Source organism: Bidens hawaiensis, unplaced genomic scaffold, assembly GCF_021521415.1.
Source record: "Bidens hawaiensis isolate Kalapana, Puna unplaced genomic scaffold, B.hawaiensis_p1.1 tig00078407_1, whole genome shotgun sequence".
Classification (NCBI taxonomy): domain Eukaryota; kingdom Viridiplantae; phylum Streptophyta; class Magnoliopsida; order Asterales; family Asteraceae; genus Bidens; species Bidens hawaiensis.
The window spans coordinates 1-23,763 of NW_027503437.1; the positions used below are offsets into that span (position 1 = coordinate 1).

At 40.4% G+C, this 23,763-nt stretch overlaps 1 protein-coding gene across 1 annotated transcript; it reads left to right on the forward strand.

Annotated features, from left to right (window-relative positions):
• Positions 1 to 8,825: 8,825 nt before the first annotated feature.
• Positions 8,826 to 9,084, forward strand: LOC143606926 (uncharacterized). The gene has a single exon (XM_077082542.1). It carries the CDS (start codon positions 8,826 to 8,828, stop codon positions 9,030 to 9,032), a length of 207 nt encoding a protein of 68 aa, XP_076938657.1. The 3' UTR covers positions 9,033 to 9,084.
• Positions 9,085 to 23,763: the final 14,679 nt, after the last annotated feature.

A 23,763-nucleotide genomic window follows, 5' to 3' on the forward strand; every position in this document is an offset into this window, starting at 1 on the left:
TTCTCTGCGTGAATTGTTAGCTTTAGGGCCTTGACCCGTAGTGTTTTTATTCGCTCCTTTCTGCTTAGCGCGTCTGCTACCACATTCGCTTTCCCCGGATGATACTTGATCTCGCAATCATAATCATTCAACAATTCAACCCATCTTCGTTGCCTCATGTTTAAATCCTTCTGATTGAATATATGTTGGAGGCTCTTATGATCCGTAAAGATTACACATTTCGTACCGTAGAGGTAATGGCGCCAAATCTTTAGCGCGAAGACAACCGCTCCAAGTTCTAAATCATGCGTTGTGTAGTTCTTTTCATTGGTCTTGAGTTGGCGCGAGGCATACGCTATAACTTTGTCTCGCTGCATAAGGACACATCCGAGTCCCTGGTGTGAAGCGTCGCAGTAAACGACGATGTCATCCGTCCCCTCTGGTAAAGATAAAATTGGCGCACTACATAACTTCTGTTTCAACATTTGAAATGCCGCTTCCTGATTCTCGCCCCAAATAAAAGCCTTGTCTTTCTGAGTTAGCGCGGTCAGAGGTAGAGCTAACTTGGAGAAGTTCTCAATGAAGCGTCGATAGTAGCCAGCTAGTCCAAGGAATTGCCTCACCTCAGTTGGGGTTTTTGGCGCTTCCCAGTTTTCGATGGCTTTAACCTTAGAAGGATCGACGTGTATTCCTTTCTCGTTTACAACGTGACCGAGAAAGTGAACCTCTCTAAGCCAAAACTCACATTTAGAAAACTTTGCATACAACCTTTCTTTCCTTAACAATTCCAAAATCAACCTCAAGTGTTGCTCATGCTCGGCCTTGGTTCGAGAGTAAATTAGAATATCATCTATAAACACAATCACAAACTTGTCCAAGTATGGTTTGCACACACGGTTCATCAGATCCATGAATATAGCCGGCGCATTAGTTAGCCCGAAAGGCATCACTAAGAACTCATAATGGCCATATCTGGTTCGGAAGGCTGTCTTTGGCGCGTCTTCCTCATGGACCCTAAGTTGGTGGTATCCTGACCGTAGATCTATCTTCGAATAATAACTGGATCCCTGCAACTGGTCAAATAAGTCGTCAATCCTCGGTAAGGGGTACCGATTTTTGACTGTCAGCTTATTCAGCTCCCTGTAGTCAATACACATCCGGAACGAACCATCCTTCTTCTTAACAAACAGTACTGGAGCTCCCCAAGGTGAAAAGCTTGGGCGTATGAAACCCTTATCCAAAAGTTCCTGTAACTGATTGGATAGCTCTTGCATCTCAGATGGAGCTAATCGATAAGGCGCTCGGGCTACTGGCGCAGCTCCTGGGACCAAATCAATTCGAAACTCGATTTGTCGCGGTGGCGGCAATCCGGGCAGATCTTTAGGAAAAACTTCTGGAAATTCGCGCACTACAGGTAAGTCTTCAATTCTTCGCTCATCTCCCTTCTCTATTACATGCGCCAGGAAGGCGTAGTACCCTTTCCTTAGGCACTTGCGCGCCTTTAGGCACGAAATCAGTTTCGTCGCAACTCCCTTTCTTTCCCCTTGAATCATCAAAGTTTCTCCGTTCAACAGTGGAATCCGAACCTGCTTCTCATGACAAACAATCTCCGCGAGATTCTCGACCAACCAATCCATACCTACCACAATATCGAAACTTCCCAAATCTATTGGCAACAAGTTTATATTGAACTCATGACCTCCCATGACTAATACACATTGCTCAGTCCTTTCATTCGCGCATAACTGCCTACCATTGGCTAGTTCTATAGTATAAGGTTTGTCTAGCCTACTGGTCGCTAAGCCCAGGGAATTTTAAACTCATGGGATATAAAACTTAGGTCAGCGCCAGTATCAAATAAGACAGATGCATAATGACCGTTAAGCAAAAACGTACCGGTTACCACATTCGGCTCTTCCTTTGCTTCACCCGCGCCGATCACAAAAGCTCTCCCGCGAGCTTGGTTTCCTTTCTGTGGGCAATCCCGACTGAAGTGTCCAGGCTTCCCGCATGCGTAGCAGCTGTCGCTCGATCCAGCTTCTCTGATGCGACAATTCATCGCCTTGTGTCCTGGTCTGCCACATTTGGCGCATTCGATTTTTGCGCATTCACCCTCGTGGTGATACTTGCATTTGCTGCACCATGGGCGAGGCCCGCTGTATCCTTTCCTTGATGGTTCCGCGGCTTGAATCGCGTAAACCCTTGTGCTTTCCTGCCTCTTGGGCGGTGGCTGCTTGAAGTCTGACCCTCGGTGGGAGTTCCATTTCCTCTTGGAGTCAGAGGTTCGCTGCTCGTTCAAGCGAGCGGTCAACATACCCGCACGAACCGTATCCCTTGTAAGGGTGATGGCTCGCGCAACCGCCTCGTCAAAGGTCGGAGGTGCGGCGGCGTTGAGCGGGACTCTAACGACAGGAGGTAACCCAAAGATGTACCTCTCGATTTTCTTTTCTTCTGTGTTTGCCATGTCTGGCACCAGCTGGCAAAGCTCGTTGAAACGATTGGTGTAGGCATCGATATCCGTTCCTATCATGGTGTGGTTCCAGAATTCTTGTTGCAAGCTCTGAATTTCTGCGCGAGAGCAGAACTTTCTCATCATCATTTCTTTCAATTCTTCCCAGGTCTTGTGAAGAGCAACTTCTCGCCCCAAAGTCTTTACTTGGAGCTTCCACCAAGACGAAGCTGCTTCTTGGAACAGGCAGGTCGCGTAAAGGACCTTCTGGTTTTCACTACATCCGCTGATGGAGAGAACGGTCTCCATCTTGTCAATCCAATTGTAGAGCCCAATGGCTCCTTCGGTGCCTTTGAACGGCCAAGGCCTACAGGCCATGAATGTTTTATAGGAGCATCCTTTGTTCAAGGCTCCCGATTCGGGTTCTGGGGTCTCGTTCTCTTGGCGACCCTGACTAGATTCGGCCTTGCTGGCCTCATGCGTTGCAATCGCCTGCGCGATTATTTCTGCGAGCTCCTCGGGTGTCATGGTAATTCCCTTGGCTCTGGTTGGAGGCATTCTTTTCATAAAAAGAAAATATAACAAACTTAGCGCATGTACTCAGAGCACATAATGTTCTTATCTCTAGACACTGACCCGTGTTCCTAAGTGCGTGTGTGATTTTTCTTTTGAAAATATTCTTTTGAAAATATTCTTTGAAAAATATTTCATGCGATTCCCCAAAGGTTATAGTCTAGGTTAAAAACTTCTTTTCCTAGTTCGCTATAACCAGTGCTCTGATACCAATCTGTCACACCCGGCCCTGAGCGGCGGAAACAGCCGGGCGCGCACGAGTGGGGATTGATAATTAAGCACGGGCCATTGCAAAACATTCAAAGATTTTTATTGCGCATGAGAAGTTTAGTACAAACACATTACATTGTTCAAAGATTACAAAAAAAAACATCCAAGTATAAAACTGAAGATTTCCTCGCCATATCCCCTTGCGCGGCGGGTAACCGTGCGCATCGAGGGGATAAAACCAAAATCTTACAAAAAGCTTGTTTTAGATTTTCAGCGTGTGGTGCTCTAAGTGTGACTCCATGCGCTACCTAGTTATCTCCTGAAAGACACGTAAAAACATTTGAATCAGTATAAACTGAGTGAGTTCACAAGTTTTAGTAACTTGATAAAATCATTCTGAAACATTTCTGGCAACATCATTAACATCTGCTTGGTAAAATCGTATTAACACATAATTCTGACAATATTCTGATAAAAATCGTTCCGCGGGTTACGCGTGAACAAATTCTGGATACGGTGCTCGTCTATGTAAGTGGCGCAGCCACTACGAGCTAAAATAACGTAAAACCGTCCCGCGAGTTACGCGCAGACGTTTCTGGAAAACTATGCTCGTCTATGCAAAGAGGCATTGCCCCTACGAGCTAAGGATACTGTCCCGCGGGTTACGCGCGAACAATTCTGGGAAACTGTGCTCGTCCATGCAAAGAGGCATTGCCCCTACGAGCTAAGGATACCGTCCCGCGGGTTACGCGCAGACGTTGTGCCGGAAAACAAGGCGCTCGTCCATGCAAAGAGGCGCGACCCCTACGAGCGGGCTCAACCCCATAGTACTGCCCCATGCCAGGCACTCGTCCATGCAAAGAGGTGCGACCCCTACGAGTGGGCGGATCAAACCAGCAGTCCCTACCCTTAGAGTTCCAATGGTAAAGTGATCACTTACTCGAGTTCTAGCGCACATACATTGAAAACCTTAGATAACCGTTTGCATTGCTCATCATGAAACATAACTTAAACACATAATCGCTTGCATAGCTTGTAAGTATACCATGATAAAACATTATTTAAGTACGTGTCCCTCGCCCCGAAAGCAGTTTAAAAACAGTGAAAACAGTGAAAATAGGGGCTGTGAGACTCACCTGTGGTTCTTGTTAAGGGATTAATCGAGATTCGGGTTTTCTTGGTGTTGGCCTCGGAATCGAAGGTCTAGAATACGATTAAATAACAAGTATATATATTAAGATCAAGAAATAGGAGAATATAAGGGTCGGATAGTAGGTCTCAAGGTTATATTTTTGGCTTACCTAGTAACAGGATCGGAGCTGGAAACAACGGATGCTTGGGAAAGGATTAGTGCAAGTTTGTAGTTCTTTGAAGTGTGTTTTGGGTGATAATTTAGGCTACAAATTTATAGGCAAACTCAAGGGAACACAATCCCTTGCTTTAGGGGATTGAAATCTTTTCATATCTAAATGTAATGATGATAACGTATGGAAGTTATTATTATTTACTTAAGAGTGGAGTGGTGGATAAAAGATTTTGATTTGATTTGGACAGAACATGCAGGTCTGGGGTTGGTGAGAATAGGGTGGCTGACAGTTGACTTTTCATGTTACAGTGTGCTTTTTCAGGTACTTTTGTCAGTGTACAGTAAAAAGTGGAAAATCTCTGAAACACGCTACTGTTTCCTTTCGGGCGGGAGTAATCTCCTTAACTGGAGAATAGACCAAGTGTTCTGCGCGTATAACTTGGTGCGCATAGCTTTCTGCGTATAGGACATGTCTTTGCTGCGGGTAGGTGCGTAACCTTCTCGCAGTTAGGGACATTTGAGTTTCATTTGTAGATTCTCCAGGTGGTCTTGGTATTTCAACATAGTGATCAGTCATGTTGAAGTCAATTCCATCTTGGAGCTTCAGACAAACTAGCTCTCAACGTTCCCGCCATGCGGGTAGGTTAGTTCCCTTCCGCACGCGCATAAACGATGTAGGATGCACCCGCCTTAGCATCATGCGGGATGGTCAACCCATAGACAACATAACGTTTAAGTTACATGAAAACATAAAGCCAAATCATTCACGCATGGCGCATATAACATATGCTCACGCTGGTTCTTAACATGGTGCGCTCGCGCAGGTTGCACATAACAACTGCACGCGCTGACTAACATGGCGCGCTCGCGCAGGGCGCACATAACAAATGCACGCGCTGACCAATATGGCGCGCTTAATATTTACAATCACCTAATTATTAGGTTGATTACTTAGCTTATGGGTTTGGGAAATTACCGGTTGTCACATTATTTGTAATGGTATTGTTTTTGAGACAATGTTTGTGCTTTTGAAATTTGATATATGAAGGAATAATTTAGATATTGACCCGTGTATTTTACTTAGTGTCTTCTGAGCTATGATACGATCAATGTCGCGCCCCGGCATGTTCCGCCGTAGGTTGGGGTGTGACACTCATGCCCCGGAATTTCCGACGTAGGATGGGGTGTGACAGATACCTATGGTACCTAGATGGTCCCGAGGTCCTATTAGTAGTTGTACTAAATGACAAGCCTACTAACTACAAATCTGCTAGCTTAGAACATGAATATGAGAAATGGAAAGAAGCCAAGAACGCCGAGATGCAATCTATGCATAACAATCAAGTCTGGAACTTGGTTGAGCTACCCCTTGAAGGTCGGGTAGTATGGAGCAAGTGGATTTTCAAAAGAAAAACCGACATGCATCGAAATATGCATACCTATAAAGCAATGCAAGTCGCAAAAGGTTTTACTCATACTCAGGGTATTGACTATGTAAAACCTTCTCACTCATTACTATGGCTAGATCAATAAGGATATTACTTGCCATAATGCGTATTACGACTACGAGATACGGAAAATGGTTGTTAAAACCGTTTTTCTTAATGGAAACTTTTCTAAAGATGTCTATATGGTTCAGCCTGAAGGTTTTGTCGATCCCAAATATCCTAATAGGGTGTGAAAACTGAACAAGTCCATTTATAGACTCAAACAAGCATCTCGCAGCTAGAATATTCATTTTGATGGAGAAAATCAAAGAGTTTGGTTTATCAAAAATGAAGACGAGACTTGTGTTTACCTAAAGGCTAGTGGGAGTACTATATCATTCCTCATCATGTTTGTGGACGATCAACTGATAATTGGAAACAACATTCATATGCTTAAAGAGGTTGAGCATTTGTTTAAATATTGTTTTGAAATGAAAGATTTTGGTGAAGCTGCTTACATAGATAGACAAGGTATTGCCACGCTTCTCAATGGATGACTCCAAGAAAAGAGGTAGTCCCACTGCTAATGGAACCGTGTTGAACAAATCACAATCTCTGGCAATGGACATTGAAACTAAGCACATGAAAGCAATTCCATATGCTTTAGCGATTGGTTCTATCTTCTACGCCATGTTATGCACTAGACTTGACGTCTTGTATGCATTAAGCATGACTAGTCATTTTCAGCAAAATCCTGGCGTTGCCCATTAGACTGTAGTAAAGAACATTCTAAGATACCTGAAAAGGACCAAGGATATGCTCTTAGTGTTTGGAGGAGTGGAAGAAAATCTCACTGTAAAGTGTTACACTGATGCTAGCTTCCAAACTGACCGAGATGATTTTCGCTCACAGTCAGGATTCGTATTCACTGACAATGGAGGAGCTATTTACTGGTGGCGACTCTACAATAATATGTTTTTAACAAAAGTGATCTTGACTTAACATTAAAATTTTGACAGAGTTAACAATTTAAATGAAATTGACAAGAATTATAAAAATTTAAGGTTTCAGATAAAAAAGGAAAAAGTTTTGTAAGAAATTTACACATTTAAAAATATGGTATATTGATTTTTATTAATCCCAACTATCGTCTTTTGGTCGTTGTCGGTCCCAACTAACGAATAGGCTGATTACGGTCCCAACTTTAACGTTTGTGTTCTCAATGGTCCGCGACTAACAGAATCTTAACGCCGTTAGTTGTAGGTCGCCGGAAAAACATTTTTGGCCGGAAAACTCACATTTTTTTCCGGAAAACTCAACATTTATGTCCCAAACATCTTTGTATATTTTTATTGGACCTTTAGGAACATTTTTGTAGTAAAAAGCCCCGATTATTGAGGTGTTCGGAACCCTATAACCATCGTCGGAAATGGTTGGTGGTGAGTCGATTGGTGGTGGTTGGTTGGTGGTGAGTCGATTGGTGGTGGTGGCGAGTTTGGGTGGTGTTTTCTGGAAAAAAATATGACTTTTCCGACTAAAAACATTTTTCCGGCGACCTGAAAATAATGGTGTTAGGATTCCGTTAGTCGCGGACTGTTGGGAACAAATACGTTAAAAGTTGGAACCGTCAACAGCCAATTTATTAATTGAGACCGACATCGACCAAAAAGAGATAGTTAGGACTAATAAAACCAATATACCTAAAATGAAAGTAAATGCTAAGTTAAAAAGTAAGACACTGGTCATGATATTTAATAATCGATGTAATATTATTATGGAGTGATATAGACAGTATTTGATCTGTAACATCAAGTTATAAACTATGATGTAATTTTTTTTAGAAAAAAAAAACTAAATGTTTGTAAGTCTATCTGGATTTCAACTGGCAATGCTCCATAATGCCAACCCAAAGTAAATGCTAGATAAAATCATCCTCTCTCTTCCTACCAAGTGTACGCTCAAGATCAGTTGACTTATCACATTCAAAATAGCTGTAAATTTCAACATATTTTCAGAATTAATTAGTAAAAGTCAGCGTCCAAGAGTTAATGCTCAAAAATTCGTAGAAGATAATTCACTTTTCCAATTAAAGGGTCTACGAAATCCTGATATAAATCATATTCTATATTTGAAAAACCATATATATATAAAGATATTCAAATTCGGATAATATGCTGATTATATAACAGTATATTTTACATTTGGTAAAAATAAGTGTTTGGGTTCGTATATCAACTTAATCCAACAAACTAAAAACCATGTGAAGTGTGTTAATGTGTTGCAATAAACTTCTAAACAGTTAAACGAGTCATAAACTGTTATTAATGTATTGTGTCACAGAGGTAAACGGGTTGGAGGTTTAAAACACAAAAATTATATATTTGAATTTTTTGTAATTCTAGATTTAAAGGTATCAACATGCTTAATTTTTGTGTAACATGCTATAATGTTCAACATAATATATAACATATACATTTAATGAATGCATTGTCCTAATTTACCAAAAATATCATCTTCATGTCATATCATAAATTATATAGTTTTCATTCATGATTATATATTTTTACAGTACTAACTATTTTTAGCTAAAACTATTACTCAAACAATAATCTCATGTTTCTCGAAAAAAATGATTTAAAGTCAAATAAGAACGGCGAATACAATGTAAATTACCTATATTTATAAAAACTGTTTCAACAACATTTTTGCCACTTGATATTAATACCAACAGAACTACCGTTGGCGCCCATATTTATGTGACTCTCAACGCCTATATATACCTAACCACAAACCTCACTTCATCACATTTACAACTTCCAACTACTACTACTACACATACTATCCATCCCTCCAACCCTTCAACTTGAATCAACTTAAAAAAATGGTGTGCTTTTGTTTTCTAGTGGACCAAACTCGACAAGTGAGGCGGTGCAAGCCGGCTGCGGGGCTTTGTTCTCGGTGTGGCGGCGGAGCAAGTGTGGCGGACATGAAGACCTCCACTAGATTCTGCCATGTTCCATTTTACTGGAAATCATGGAAAGCCATTATGTGTACTTTTTGTGGAGCCATTCTTAAGTCTTACCAGTGAATTAATTATTGAGATGAACCATAACATCTATTGAATTTGTCATATTCTAATATTAGGGATTCTATGAAATTATTAGTTTTTGATTTATTCTTTTGTTTCCTGGTTTATCATTTTGACATGAATAAATTAAAATATTATTATTATTTGATTATAAAAGATATATATGTTAGATGTATATATTTTGGTAGCCATCCATGCCTCTTGTCTAGTGACCAGTCCCTTAAGGGTTTCCTGTTGGGTATGTCTTGGGTTTGAATTTATGAATCTTCAAACTAGTAATGGATGGTTGAAATTTCATCTCTAGGGTTGAACTCGATCTTGGTGATTGATATGCTTAATAGAATAAAGTTTTTGTACTTTGGGCTTGAATTCTTAATGGCTTACGACGGGTAATGACGCTCAAGATCTAAAGGAAGTGAAAAGTAGTTCCTTAGTAACTCAAGACCGATTTGTTAAAGAGTTCAATGGAACAAAGTTTTTGTACAAGTTTGACTCAAGACTCAATTAACTACGCTCTTTAATAAATTAAAGATTTGACCCAAAGTTTCATAGGTTCATTGATTAAACTCTTGATTTAAATACGATATATTACTAAGTAAAAAATAATACAGTTTATTTAATATACTAGAATATATAGTTACACAATCAAGATTATTATATCTAGGGGGAACTAAAAGGAAAATCAAGAGGGTCCATTGTGTTGGATTTTGTGGTCGGTTCGGGTCAAGTCAACGCGGACTAACCCGAATGTGACCCGGTATGAGTTACACCGGGGGTAACGAAATATACAAACCCACTTAAACGTTAACTGGGCCCGACACATTGAGATGGTGGTTTAGGCTTTGGTTGGTATTTGGGCTTAAGCCCAATGGGATTAAGGTTGGTTTAATCCTAAGATATTATCTATATATAGAATACAATATATATTAATATGTTTAACCTAATCTAAGATATCATAAAACCCTAGCCTCCATCTATACTTTTTCCGGCGCCGTTTTCCGGCCACCGGAAAACCGACCTCAGCTACTAGCCATCACCCACTGTTCCTTGGTCACCGCAAACACCCCTTCTATTGCTATACAATCTACTGTTGTTGTTAAACATCTCACCGCAACCACATTCGTTTTTCCGGCGACTGTTCTTTGTGATTCCGGTGAGTTCGGTTTTCCGACAACGAGGATTCCGGTGACCTTTTGATATTGTTGGGTGCTGCAGCTATTCTCTACCTCGCTTCCGTACACCGCCGCCGCCGTCTGCTGCCCAGCTGCTGCCCTCCGCCGCTGTCAGCCGTCGCCGCCGCCGCTCGGGTTGCCGGAGCTGCTGTTGCAGCTGTGTTCTGTGATTGTTGAGCTGCTGTCCAGATCCGATCCCACCCGCCGCCGCCGTCGTTAATCGTCGCCGCCGCCGGAGTAGTCGGTTCTTTGATTGTGTCAATCTCTAGCTCATTTCGTTGGCCCTCGGTGTCTTCTCGGTTTCGATAACCGAGGTATATCGAAAACTAATCTATTATTGATTTATTATTGTTTATATCGCGCTCGTACATAGTTGTAATCGGATCCGGGTTTTGGGTTTCGGTTTTTGGTTCGTTTAATCGTTTAACTTTCCGCTGCGTTTTATAGTTTGTTTATATATCTATGTTAATTAATATTGATTAATAACTATTGAAACGATATAATTACTAAAACGGGCTTAAAAGGTTTATCCGTTTTCGTTCCGAACCACCGTTGAAACCCAACAGTGGTATCAGAGCCGCGGTTACAACGTACGAGTCGATTCCGGTTCGTTTAAAACCGGATCTACATCTCAAACTTTAAATCGTTAAAGTTTATAGATCTAGTTTTATTTTCTGGTAATTTTAGATTTGGTCAAAGTTTTGTTTATTTTATTTGACCAAGTCAAAACGACCCGAAATTTATTTATTTTGAATATGTAAATCCGGCCCCGACCTATGTTTGTTTGGTTGTGTTTGGTTGTTGAGCTTGTTTTTGGCCATATGGATGGTTCAAAAGTTGTAAACGGTTATTATTTAATTTTCGGTTTTCTTTTGGCCATAAAGATTGTTCAAATTTGTAATAGGATATTATTGTTAGTATTATAAATTTGTAATTAAGAAGACGCGAAGATAACCGAGGACGAGCTCAAGGATTTCTTGGAGTTAGTGGGAGTTCGGGCAAGATGACGGGATGCACGAAGAAGTCCATCCTTGTGGTTGTTTTGTGTTGTGAACCCCTTGACCCGATCGGTCTCCCTAATTGGCTCTAGCGAGACCGATCACCTTTTGGCCATAAGGATTTACATATTATTATTTGCTATTGTGGTTGCTTGGATTGTTTATAATAGGATTATAATATCACCGACCTAATACCAAATAAATTTGAAAATAAACATTTTATTAACCAATTTTGATTTGTAAATTAAAAGCGTTTTGATTTCCAAAACTAATAACTTAATATATTTCTATTAACTTAAAATTGGTTAGTCGTATCGAGACAAACTTAGTTTTAATAGGTTATTTAAAACTAAGTGTCCCGAGAGATGAAAGTATTCATCAATTCGTCCCGACAATAAATACAGTAAAATTTGACTTTTACTCTATTTGGTAATTATAAAATTAATCCCAATTAAAAACCAATAGTTTATGCCAATCCTACTACAAGTCACACTTGAGGCATACTGCGAAATTTCGAGTGTTTGGAGCTACAACACCGCACTTGTTTTCTAGCCTATCCCATCAAGGTGAAAGCGTTTTGTTGACACATCCGGCCCTTTACACGTCACTATACTAGGACAACTATTACTTTATTCTCCTGTTACGTGCTAAAGCTGTCTTGAGACTTAAAGTGGGCAAAGATGAGGCTAAACGTATATATACAGACAATCGTTGTCTCTATAGATCTCATAACCGAGAATTGTGCTCTATTCACAATTGGCAATCGTTGTCAGTCTACCTAACCACTTATTAACGTTGTGTGCTACAGCTGCCTTTAATAACTGGAAGCCGGATTCTCATGCTCCTATTTCATTAATGTTATTGGGTCATTAATAATGGGACTACAACGTCGAAAATACTAATTAAATTTACTTTTGCTTAATTAATCAGATGTCGTCAAACGAAAACTCACCCTACGCCCTTAAGACTATCCTTGAGAAGGATAAACTGAACGGTACCAACTTCATCGAATGGCACTGCAACCTGAGACTTGTTCTCACCATGGCAAAGCGTCTGTATGTTCTCGATGGACCTGTTCCAACCGAGCCTGAAAACAACACAGTCGCTGCTCGAAAAGTTCTTGACAAGCATAAGGATAGCTCGGCTGAGGTCTCTTGTATTATGCTAGCCACCATGACTTCTGAGCTTGCTAAAGGCTTAGAAGACTTTGGTGCCTATGAGATGCTTGAGCAACTCAAGGGCATGTTCTAGAAACAAGCCCTTTAAGAACGATTCAACACCATGAAACAACTCATCAGTTGCAAGATGGCAGAGGGGTCTCCCGTCAGTGCACATGTTCTTAAGATGAAGAGGCACATCGATCAGCTTAAGAAACTTGATTATCCCCTGCCCGATGAGATGGCAGCTGATTTTATCCTCAACTCTCTCCCCAAATCATACGACCAGTTCGTAATGAATTTCAACATGAATGGTTGGGTGAAGACAGTGTCGGAGCTTCATAACATGCTCAAGACGGCTGAGATGAACATTCCTTCTAGGACCAATCAAGTTCTGATGATTCGATCTGCTGGTGTCAAGAAGCCAAAACCAAAGAATCGGGGTTATAAGGGTAAAGACAAGAAGAATGTTACCATTACTGCCCATCGTGCCACCAATGCTAACAAAGGGGTTCCGAAGATACCACCGCCGCCCCCTGAGGAGCGCAAGTGCTACCGATGCAACCAAATGGGACACTGGATGTGAAACTGTCCCGAATACCTTGCTGAGATCAAGATGAAGAGAGCCAATGATGAAGGCTCTTCTCGGTTCGGGTCAAGTCAACACGGACCGACCCGAATGTGACCCGGTATGAGTTACACCGGGGGTAACGAAATATACAAACCCACTTAAACGTTAACTAGGCCCGACACATTAAGATGGTGGTTTAGGATTTGGTTGGTATTTAGGCTTAAGCCCAATGGTTTTAAGGTTGGTTAAATCCTAAGATATTATCTATATATAGAATACTATATATATTAATATGTTTAACCTAATCTAAGATATCATAATACCCAAGCCTCCATCTATACTTTTTCCGGCCACCGGAAAACCGACCTCAGCCACTAGCCATCACCCACTGTTCCTTGGTCACCGCAAACACCCCCTCTATTGCTATACAATCTACTGTTGTTGTTAAACATCTCACCGCAACCACATTCGTTTTTCCGGCGACTGTTCTTTGTGATTCCGGTGAGTTCGGTTTTCCGACAACGAGGATTCCGGTGACCTTTTGATATTGTTGGGTGCTACAGCTATTCTCTACCTCGCTTCCGTACACCGCCGCCACCGTCTGCTGCCCAGTCGCTGCCCTCCGCCGCTGTCAGCCGTCGCCGCCGCCGCTCGGGTTGCCGGAGCTGCTGTTGCAGCTGTGTTCTGTGATTGTTGAGCTGCTGTCCAGATCCGATCCCACCCGCCGCCGCCGTCGTTAATCGTCGCCGCCGCCCGAGTAGTCGGTTCTTTGATTGTGTCAATCTCTAGCTCATTTCGTTGGCCCTCGGTGTCTTCCCGGTTTCGATAACCGAGGTATATTGAAAACTAATCTATGGTTGATTTATTATTGTTTATATCGTGCTCGTTCATAGTTGTAATCGGATCCGGGTTTTGGGTTTCGGTTTTTGGTTCGTTTAATCGTTTAACTTTCCGCTGCGTTTTATAGTTTGTTTATATATCTATGTTAATTAATATTGATTAATAACTATTGAAACGATATAATTACTAAAACGGGTTTAAAAGGTTTATCCGTTTTCGTTCCGAACCACCGTTGAAACCCAACACATTGACCCCTAGCTTGGGTCACCATAACATGTCCATTTATAAATATATATAAAAGTGAGTTTTTTTTAGATATATATGAGTTGTACCCTTTCGTTATATGTTATACTTGGTAAAAAGAGAACCTCGACTCTCCGACTAAAAAGTTGGTACATCCACACCACAGAGACTATAAGTATGTTGAAAAACCTACATAACAAATATTATAATATACATAATATCATAAGTTAGAGCTAATAAAAGTACTCATAAGTCACAAGCCAATCTCCAACTTGAGGGCTAGATACAAGGTGGGATCAACTCTAAAGTTCGTAACAAGCTAAATTTGTCGTTTGGGTTTTAAATGATCTGAACTCGAACTTTAGTATCCGAGACAGGCGGACCTTGACATAATTCAGGACTTATTTACACGCATAGTTGCTCCTTTTTCAATCTTTAGTAAATAAATATATAGTCAATTTTAAATGGTGAGGAAATATCAAATAGAATAGAAAAGTGAGAGTTAATGAGTATTAAGTTTAAACCAGAACCATTGAACACAGTCATGGTCATAAAGGACTATGCCCCCAAATTGGCAATATTCATGCTGGACACTTGATGAGTTGATGATGTCTTCATCACATGCATTATGCCTTAGACTGAGGGTAGTGGGGGTGAGCGGTGGGCGCGGCCGCCTACGTGGCTCGCGAACACCGCTACACCCCTCAGGTGAGGGTGGGCCGGCGTGGCTGTGACCGCGGGACAGAATATAGCCGTTGGGCTGTGGGGTTCAAAAAACTAGCCGTTGGCTAGTTTAATATCTTTATTTTTTAATAAATAACACATTGTAAATAATTACCCCATTTTATAACAATAACACACCATTCTCACTACATTTCTCTCTAATAATTTAAGAATCTATCAAGTTACAAACCATGTCAGGTTGGGGCAACATCAACGACACTCAATTTCTCGAGGAATGTAACTGCATGGACGACGATTCGTTTCAAGAGTTCATTGGGATGTCACAACCTGATTTTTCGGTCCCGGAAACACAACCGGAGCTGGCAAAACGATCCCACAAAAAGAAGGGGAAGAAGACCGGCAAAGCGGATGGTCCTTCGGCACCAGAGAAGCGGAAGTCTACTCCGTGGTCAAAAGAAGAGAAGCTTGCGTTGGTGAAAGCTTGGATTGAAATATCCCAAGATCGGAACGCGTGTAAATTATTTCGTGAATTTTATTGTTTAATATATCTTTTAAGTTTTATGTTTACTTATTACATTTTTTGTTATTTATTTTGTAGCCGACTTTCAAAAAGCTCGATTTTTTTGGGCCAAGGTTCAGGAATGTTTTTATGAACAAGTGGGAGTAGGGCTCATACCGATAATATGATATCGGGTCGGTGGACCGATACTCGTAAATATGGAGGATTGTTTACTAACATACATAACCGCAATGCTAACCGAATGCGGTCGAGTGGGTCCGATGATCTTGCGGTTTACTGATTCACTTGTGAAGAATGGAAACAAGAGGTGTTGCGGAGGTACGGGGTGGTGAAGACGTTTGACGAGGGCTACTTGTGGGAGGTGTTAAGAAAGTGCTCGAAATGGATTGAACTATGCGCAGAGGACATGGGCGATGTGGCAAAACGTACAAAAACTAGTGCGTCCGGCACATACGTCTCCTCGAGCGGGTCGGAGAATCAAATTGACTTCGACCTAAACTTGTCCGAAGGTCATTTGAAAGACCAAGGTTGTAGCCGCCCTCCGGGTAGGGATCGTGGGAAAAAACGGTTGTTGATGGCGACTATAAAAAAGAAATTAAGGAATTGTCAAGTGACTTCCACTCGATTGGTGAAGCTCGACACAAAAGAAACCGTTTCAAGAGTTTGGCTTTTCTAGCCAAAGACTTTAGCCACCTACCGCCATACGACCAAGCGCTAATGGAGGAACAAAAAGAACGTATTCGGAAGGAATTGGCAACACAAATAAAAGCGCTATTTATATGTATTTTTTTTTTCCTTTTTATTTTCATTTTTATTTATGTTTTAATGAAGTATTTTAATTTATATTTGTGTATATAACAAAAAAAATAATAAATAAAAAAAATCAATCAAGCCCCTGACCAAGCCCCTGATCACCTGGACCACTACACCCTCTGGGGCTTGGTTGAGGGGCTTGATCATGTGCCACATCAACGCCTACGTGTCAGATTTTGCTTGGATCACTTGGGGCTCAACCAAGCCCCATTAGAGGACCCGGGGCACCGCGTGATGGAGCACCCATCACGCGTGATGGGTTTTTGAACACCGCCGCCACACACCTATCAAGCTTGATGTAGGTCCTTTGCGTGATGGCCATCACGCGTGGTGATTGGTGAAAATCAAGAAATCTATCCGTTGGGGGGGGGGGGGGATGACCGTTGAGGGTTGGGAAAATTAAAAAAAAAAACATATATTTATCTATATAAATAACTACAATATATCTTCAAAACATACACAAATCCAACTCAAATCCAACTCTCAAACTTCCCCTTCATTCAAAACAAAAAATATGGCATTTCTGAAACACTCGATGCCCTTAGACACCGATAGCTCTTCGTCTTCGGACGATGACATTCTCGAATGATTCCCGTTGCTATATAACGAACTTGAAGGCCCGAGCCGTCCAAAGAAAAAAAAAGTGGAGTGTGATCGTATACATGCCCACGACGTGCTAATGAACGACTATTTTGTGGAGGAGCCGAAATACAATGACGAGACGTTTAGGGAACGCTTTCGTTTGCCGAAATCTTTATTTTTAATGATTGTAGCCGACGTCGAAGAAAACGAAGAATGGTTTCAAGAATCTTACGACGCGAGGGGTAAACGAAGTTTTACGGCGCTTCAAAAATGCACATCCGCTATTCGTCAACTAGCGACATGTAACCCACCCGACCAATTCGATGAATACTTACAAATGGCTGAGAGAACTTCACGTGAATGTCTACAGTTCTTTTGTAACGCGATTATAAAATTTTATGGCAAAGAGTTTCTACGAAAACCAAGAAGACATGACATTACACGTCTTTACGCCGCGCACGAGGCTAGATGGCATGTTCCAGGGATGCTCGGTAGCATCGATTGTACACATATCGAATGGAGGAATTGTCCACGGGAGTTGCGAGGGGCGTATGTTAGGGGTGATATCAAATGACCGACCATCTCACTAGAAGCGGTTGCGTCAAATGATTTATGTATTTGGAATTCTTATTTTGGTGTTCCCGGCTCAAACAACGACATCACTGTTCTATACACATCACCGTTGTTTCCGAGCGTAACAGATGGCACCGCACCTTTCTACCCGTATTTTGTCTACGGGAGATATTACAGACGTGGCTACTATCTTGTCGATGGTATCTACCCGCAATGGTCTGTTTTTGTGAAAGCCTTTTTGTTTCCTGTCGAGACAAATGAAAAGACGTTCAAGAAGTTGCAAGAATCGGCAAGAAAAGATGTCGAGAGAGCTTTCGGTGTTTTAAAGGGTTGATGGTGCATACTTAGTCGACCGGTTCGTGCAATGAAAAAACCTATGATCTCTAGCTAAGCGTATGCATGCATCATATTACACAATATGTTAATAAAAGAAGATGAAAATGCAATTTCTCCAGATTGGGTACCGGATCCTCCGACTCAAGTTCCCGTTCCCGATGATGTCCAATTAGACTTGCGGGATGAAGATATTCATCATCGGTTGAGATGAGATCTAGTTGAGCATATAGGTTATTTAGGTTTAGAATTTCTGGATTCAGACGAGGAGTATACGTTTATTGTAACTTTTATTTTTTATTTCTAATTTTTAAGTTGAATTATGTTCTAGTAAACTATTGTTTTTATTTTTTTAAGTTGTAAAAAAAAACAAAAAAATTCCATCACACACCACCACTCCTAGTAAAAAACATCACATGTGATGGATTTGGGGTTGGTAATGTGGCACCATTTGATTGGATGTGGTGTGTGATGAGTGATGCCATCACATCCACCACCCCTCCCCCTTACCCTTAGCCTTACATACACTCAACTACCTAATTATCTTTAATTCACACCATGTGACTATTCAATTTGCATTTCCGACAATGATCCAAATTATTTGTGCTGCACAATAAAAGCATACCAGTACATAACATTTGCTTAGAGAAATTAGAAATATATATATATATATATGACAGAATTACAGAAATTGTCCTTTATGTTTGTACCAGATTTCAGTGGATGTCCTTTATATTTAAAAGTAACGTAATTTGTACTTTACGTTTCGAAATGTCACACCGTTTGTCCTTTAGGCCTAACCCAGTTAATTTTTCTTGTTAAGTTAGGTCATGTGCGTTGCACATGAGGGCAAATTCGTTAATTTACCTACTTAATTATAAACATTCTAATAAAATAAATTAAATAACTAAGCCCAACCCACTCCACCCCCCGTATCCTTTTCTTCCTCCCTGCCTGCATCTTCTCCGGCGAGCCACCATCGCCGCCGCCGTCTTCTCCAATGACGAACACCATCTCCACTCCCACCGGAAACCACAACCAACAACTATTGTACTGAAACAACCGTCGCCGTCTTCGCCGTCTTGTCTGCCACCAACATCTGATTCACCTTAAACAACCCACCTGAAACCACAACCAACAATATGTGTAAAATATCATCACCATCATCTCTTGCCCTTGCCCCGATTGTGCAGGTCAGATTTCTTAATGTGATGAAAAGAGGTTTGTTAAGAGAACTTGGAAATGTCGGGTATTATCGTTAGAGGTGTTAGATCTGAATTCTAAACGACGCCGCAAGTTAAAAAAAACCCGAGATCTGAAATGGCCAATCCTCAATTCACCGTAACAGCAATGCGGAACGGCGCCGGATTTGACGAATTAGTGGTTAGAGAAGGTGACTAAGATGTTGGTGGCGGACAATACGACGAAGACGGCGGCGGTTGTTTCATTACAATAGTTGTTGGTTGTTTTTTTTGTTGGGAGTGGAGATGGTGTTCATCGTCGGAGAAGACGGCGGTGGCGGTGGCTTGCCGGAGAAGATGCAGCAGTGAGGAAGAAGGGGATACGTGGGTGGGGTGGGGGTGGGGTGGGTTGGGTTTTATTTATTTTTTTTAATTAGAATGTTTATAATTAAGTATGTAATTTGACGAATTTGCCCTCATGTCCAACGCACATGATCTAACTTAACGAGAAAAACTAACTGGGTTAGGCCAAAAGGACAAACGGTGTAACATTTTGAATCAAAAAGTACAAATTACGTTACTTTTAAAGATAAAGGACAACCATTGAAATCTGGTACAAACATAAAGGACAATTTCTATAATTCTGTCTCTCTCTCTCTCTATATATATGTATATGTATTAATTTCTCTAATATTTTTAAGTTCGAAATAGACTACAACATTAAAATAAATTTAATTCCTATGACACCAAGAGATAGATTGAATATTCGATTTCATGTGATTGTCAATGTAAACATAATAGTGTCTTTTTACGAAATTTTAGGCTATAGAGTCTGATGGTGAACTTTTGTTTCAACAGTCGTGCCAAACAATCATTGCAGTTCATAAATTTGCACAACAAGAAATTTGGCATTTAAGGTTTTGTTTCGGCGCATGGCTTTTCAAGATGCCTAGATTCGAACTTTAAATTAATTCAAAATCAAAATATATATATTTGTTTGAAGTTTTTGTAGTTTTTTTTATCTATTGAAACGCATGTACCATTTAACAAATGTTTGTGTTAGCTTATATGATATGCATATGCCACATTCCTTTTAGTTTAATTTGAAGTAGATTTACGTTGAGGAAGAAGCAAAAACGGAACAAAACCACTAGGGATGGAGGAATATATTAGAGAATTAAACCAATCAAATGCCAAATAATAAATAGTATGCAATTTAACTATATATGTGGCTACACGAACCTTTGTTTCGGAGAGGTCTACATGGTTCGAGTTTGTATTACGTTAGATAGGAACCATGTGGTTTTGATTGGCTAGAAGTCAACCTCCTCCGAACCACATACATTGATAAATCATACCGGTATTTAGACAGGTCGTCTAATCCGAAATTCTTTTTTTTTTTAATAATTACAGATGGTATTTAACTTTGGCATATATACAAATTGGTCCTTTAACTTTCATGGTTGGCAAAACTAGCATGACATTTTTAGAATGTTACAATTATTAAAGAATCGTCCATATAATTAACCCATGATATACTTAAACGGCCTAAGCGTACATGCAGTCAGGGGCGGATCCAGCTTATGACTAGGGTGGACTGGTGCCCATCGTTCGGCTGCCCGAATGCCGTGTTTGCAGGTACGCTTTAGCATAAAGAGGTGGGTTCAAAATGTAAGTTCATTATTATATATTATATAAAATATAATTTTTATTTTAACTTTCAATGGGTGGTGTGTAAAAAGACCATTTTACCCTCTTACGTGCCCCAAAAGTTCATTCTGCCCTGGCCTCCAAAATGGTTGGTCGGCTTGTTTTCATTGACCCGGCCCATTTTTAACCCAATCCATTTTGTGCCCCCGTAGCGAAAATTTCTAGATCCGTATCTGCATGCAGTGCAAACATTGCAAGGATGGAGTCATCTTAGTGAAAGGACCTCATTTGAAGGATGCAATTTCTCTCTTCTCTCGAGAATATCCATAATATATGACACTCCTTTTTTTTTTTTTTTGCTATTTCTCTTTTTCTAGCTAAGCATCTTTAGACTCAAAGATGTCCTTTAGAGTGGAGCGACATACGGGAGGTGGCTATATCGTGGCAAGGCGATTGTTCGTGTCTTGATTGGTTTAACCGTTGATCTTGAATCGAACAGTGCTAAAAGACATGCTATCTAATTATCTAATCCACTCTTAGTTCTACTGACCTCTAGAGAAAGAAAACACACACACACACACACACCATTTATGTTGGGTCAAGAGTTTGACCCAAATGAGAAGATTTGACCTAAACGAAGAATATGGAAGATTGGAATCTTCTCAACCTCCTCAGAAACTGCTAAGTATTGAATCCGAGCACACCTTGGGTTCCGAGCAAGCTTTTACTTAGCCGAGTATGAGATTTTGCCTCCCGGGCAAGGTTTACTTCAAGTAGTCTTCTTAAGTGGATATCCGGGCAAGGTATACTAATTTAGTGCATTCCCGAGTAAGGATCACTGATTTGGTATCTCCGAGCAAGGTTCACTTTGTCAAGTAGGTTTGTTCTTCAAGACCAAGTATTTTACTCTTCCGAGTAAGGTTTGGTCAACCAAGTCCAAGAAGCCAAGTGATTGGAAGACCGGGCAAGGTATTCTTTAATAATTATGGTCCGAGCAAGCTTGATGTATAAATGGAATATATGTCTAAGTAACATCGGGCAAGGTTCAACTCGAGCAAGGAACTGTACTCCCGAGTACGCCTTGCAAATAAGTTATTTATGGCAAAGAGTTGAATTGGACCATCGAAGAACAAGGTTGCTCGTAAGGGGTTGTCGGGCAAAGTCGGGCAAAGTCAAGAAGACTGAAGTCTACTCGGTGAATATTTTACTTGGTAAAATATTCTTTAAGTAAAGTCTACCCGGAAACTGATCCCGAGTACACTTCTATGTTTACCAAGTCTGAAGGAAGGCCGAGTACACTGCATACTCGGAGACTGAAGATTAATGAAAAGCCTGCCCGGAAGACTTGTTTTACACTTAGTTTATTTTTGAATATGTAATTTGAATATGTATTATCGGATATGGTTTCTAGAAGGAATGACAGCTGTCCTAGGTTGGCAGGCCTATAAATAGAATATTTAGGGCACGCCGCCATGGGACACGCAGAGAGAGAGGCAGAACACACAATACGGATAAGACTGACTCATTTATTGAGAGAATATTGTGTGACGGCTGTCTTAGGATTCCTAGAAAACCCTAAATCGATTATCCTTTTGAGTGATCAAATTACTGAAAAGGAAATCAAAGCTGCTGAAAGAGGAAGAACATATAAGAAACGTTGATAAACTTCCAAAGTATCCACCAGTCCCACCAAAATTGAAGAAACAGAATGAAAAAAATGAAAAGAGAACATGTTTCTTTTGATATTTGGGAAAGGAGGAAGATAGACTACAATGCAGTCAGACCTCCAAGCAAGGCTGTATTGAGAAGGATAAAACTGAACAACAAGAAGAAGAAGGTGAATGAAAAGGTTGATACAGAAAATTTTATCCCAGTTTATCCAATCTTTTCTAGTCATGAGGTGTTGATGTTGGAGAAGTAGAAACTATGGAAGAATATGAGAAAAGACTGACAAGGGTGAGAGAAAGCAGTGATGAAGAATCTATGATTTTGAAGAAAATTGTCTTTGTCAAAAGCAAAGTTGAAAGACAGGACATCAAGATTGAGGAATTTGTTCCTTTTTCAATTGATTTTGATGGTTTAAAGAATCAGAAGACTCTAGGAGTCAAGACACCTAAGCCAAGTGAAAGATACAAGAAACCAAAAGAACATGAAGTATTCAAGGGCAAGGTTTGGTGCAAAAGGTGTGATGAATATGGTCACCACACAGATTCATGTAATGAAAGATCCAAATTTAAACCATTTCATGTACCAGATGGAACAAAGTATGGTCAAGACTTTGTCCTGTACAAACAGAAGTATGATGAATATCTGGGAAAAGGAAAGGTGTGTGGCAATGAAACCATGAACAAAGAAAAGAAGAAATCTGAACGGGAGATAAGGGTTGACAAGAAAATAACTGAACTAGAAAGAAGAAGCAAATCTGCTAAAAGGCATGAGAAATTGACCAAAAAGAACTATCAGTCTGTGAGAATCAAGCAAGATACTCAATCAGTCAAATCTGATGGTTCTCAAGGATCATCAAGCAGTAAGAAGACAAGAAGAAAAGATGCACATTCTAGAATTAAACCAACAGAACTCACTGGTGATGAGAAGTTTCTACTAAGACATGGATATGAACCACATGGTTTCCTTTGGAAACCTAAGACTGAGAGTAAGGTTGAACAAATTGCTGATGTAAGAGACTACTCGATGAAGGACTATGTGATACAGGAGTATGTCACTGACTCAGCTGAATACCAGTGTTCAACCTCACTTGTCAAAACTCCAAGAGAGTGTGATTATGAAACTGACCATTCAGACAAATTAGAATTGGCTCATGAAGATCCTAGACCAACAACACTTACTTCCCAAGCTGTGACTAAAACTTAATCTGATAAGCTGCAAGTTGATAAGACTTGCACTTCATAACTTAACTAATCAAATTTATCTATGTGCAAGAACAAGCCACTCCTTTGAATGATATATGGTATATGGATAGTGGTTGTTCTAGGCACATGACTTGTGACAAGAGGTCACTTGTGAACTATGAAGAGAAGTATGAAGGACCTGTTGCTTTTGGGAGTGATGAGAATGGTGAAAAGATTGTTGGAAAAGGAATCTTAGCAAATGGGAAAGTCTCATTTGATAATGTATTTCATGTTGAAGGTCTTCAGTACAATCTGCTGAGCATATCACAAATGTTTGATAAAGGTTACAAAGTCAGTTTTGATGATTCACACTATTTCATTTTAAAACCTGAGTTTGTAATTCCACCTGAAATGATTATGATGATGGCACCAAGAAATGGAAACTTGTATGAGTTGAATATGAAAGAAGCCATTTCAAGAGGAGGTGCATGTTTTGTTTCCAAAGCCACTGAAAATGAATCTAAATTGTGGCATAGGAAACTGTGTCATGTAAACTTGAAGAACA

Coding starts and splice junctions, on each gene's coding strand:
- LOC143606926 (XM_077082542.1), top strand. CDS start 8,826: ATGGTGTGCTTTTGTTTTCTAGTGGACCAAACTCGACAAGTGAGGCGG.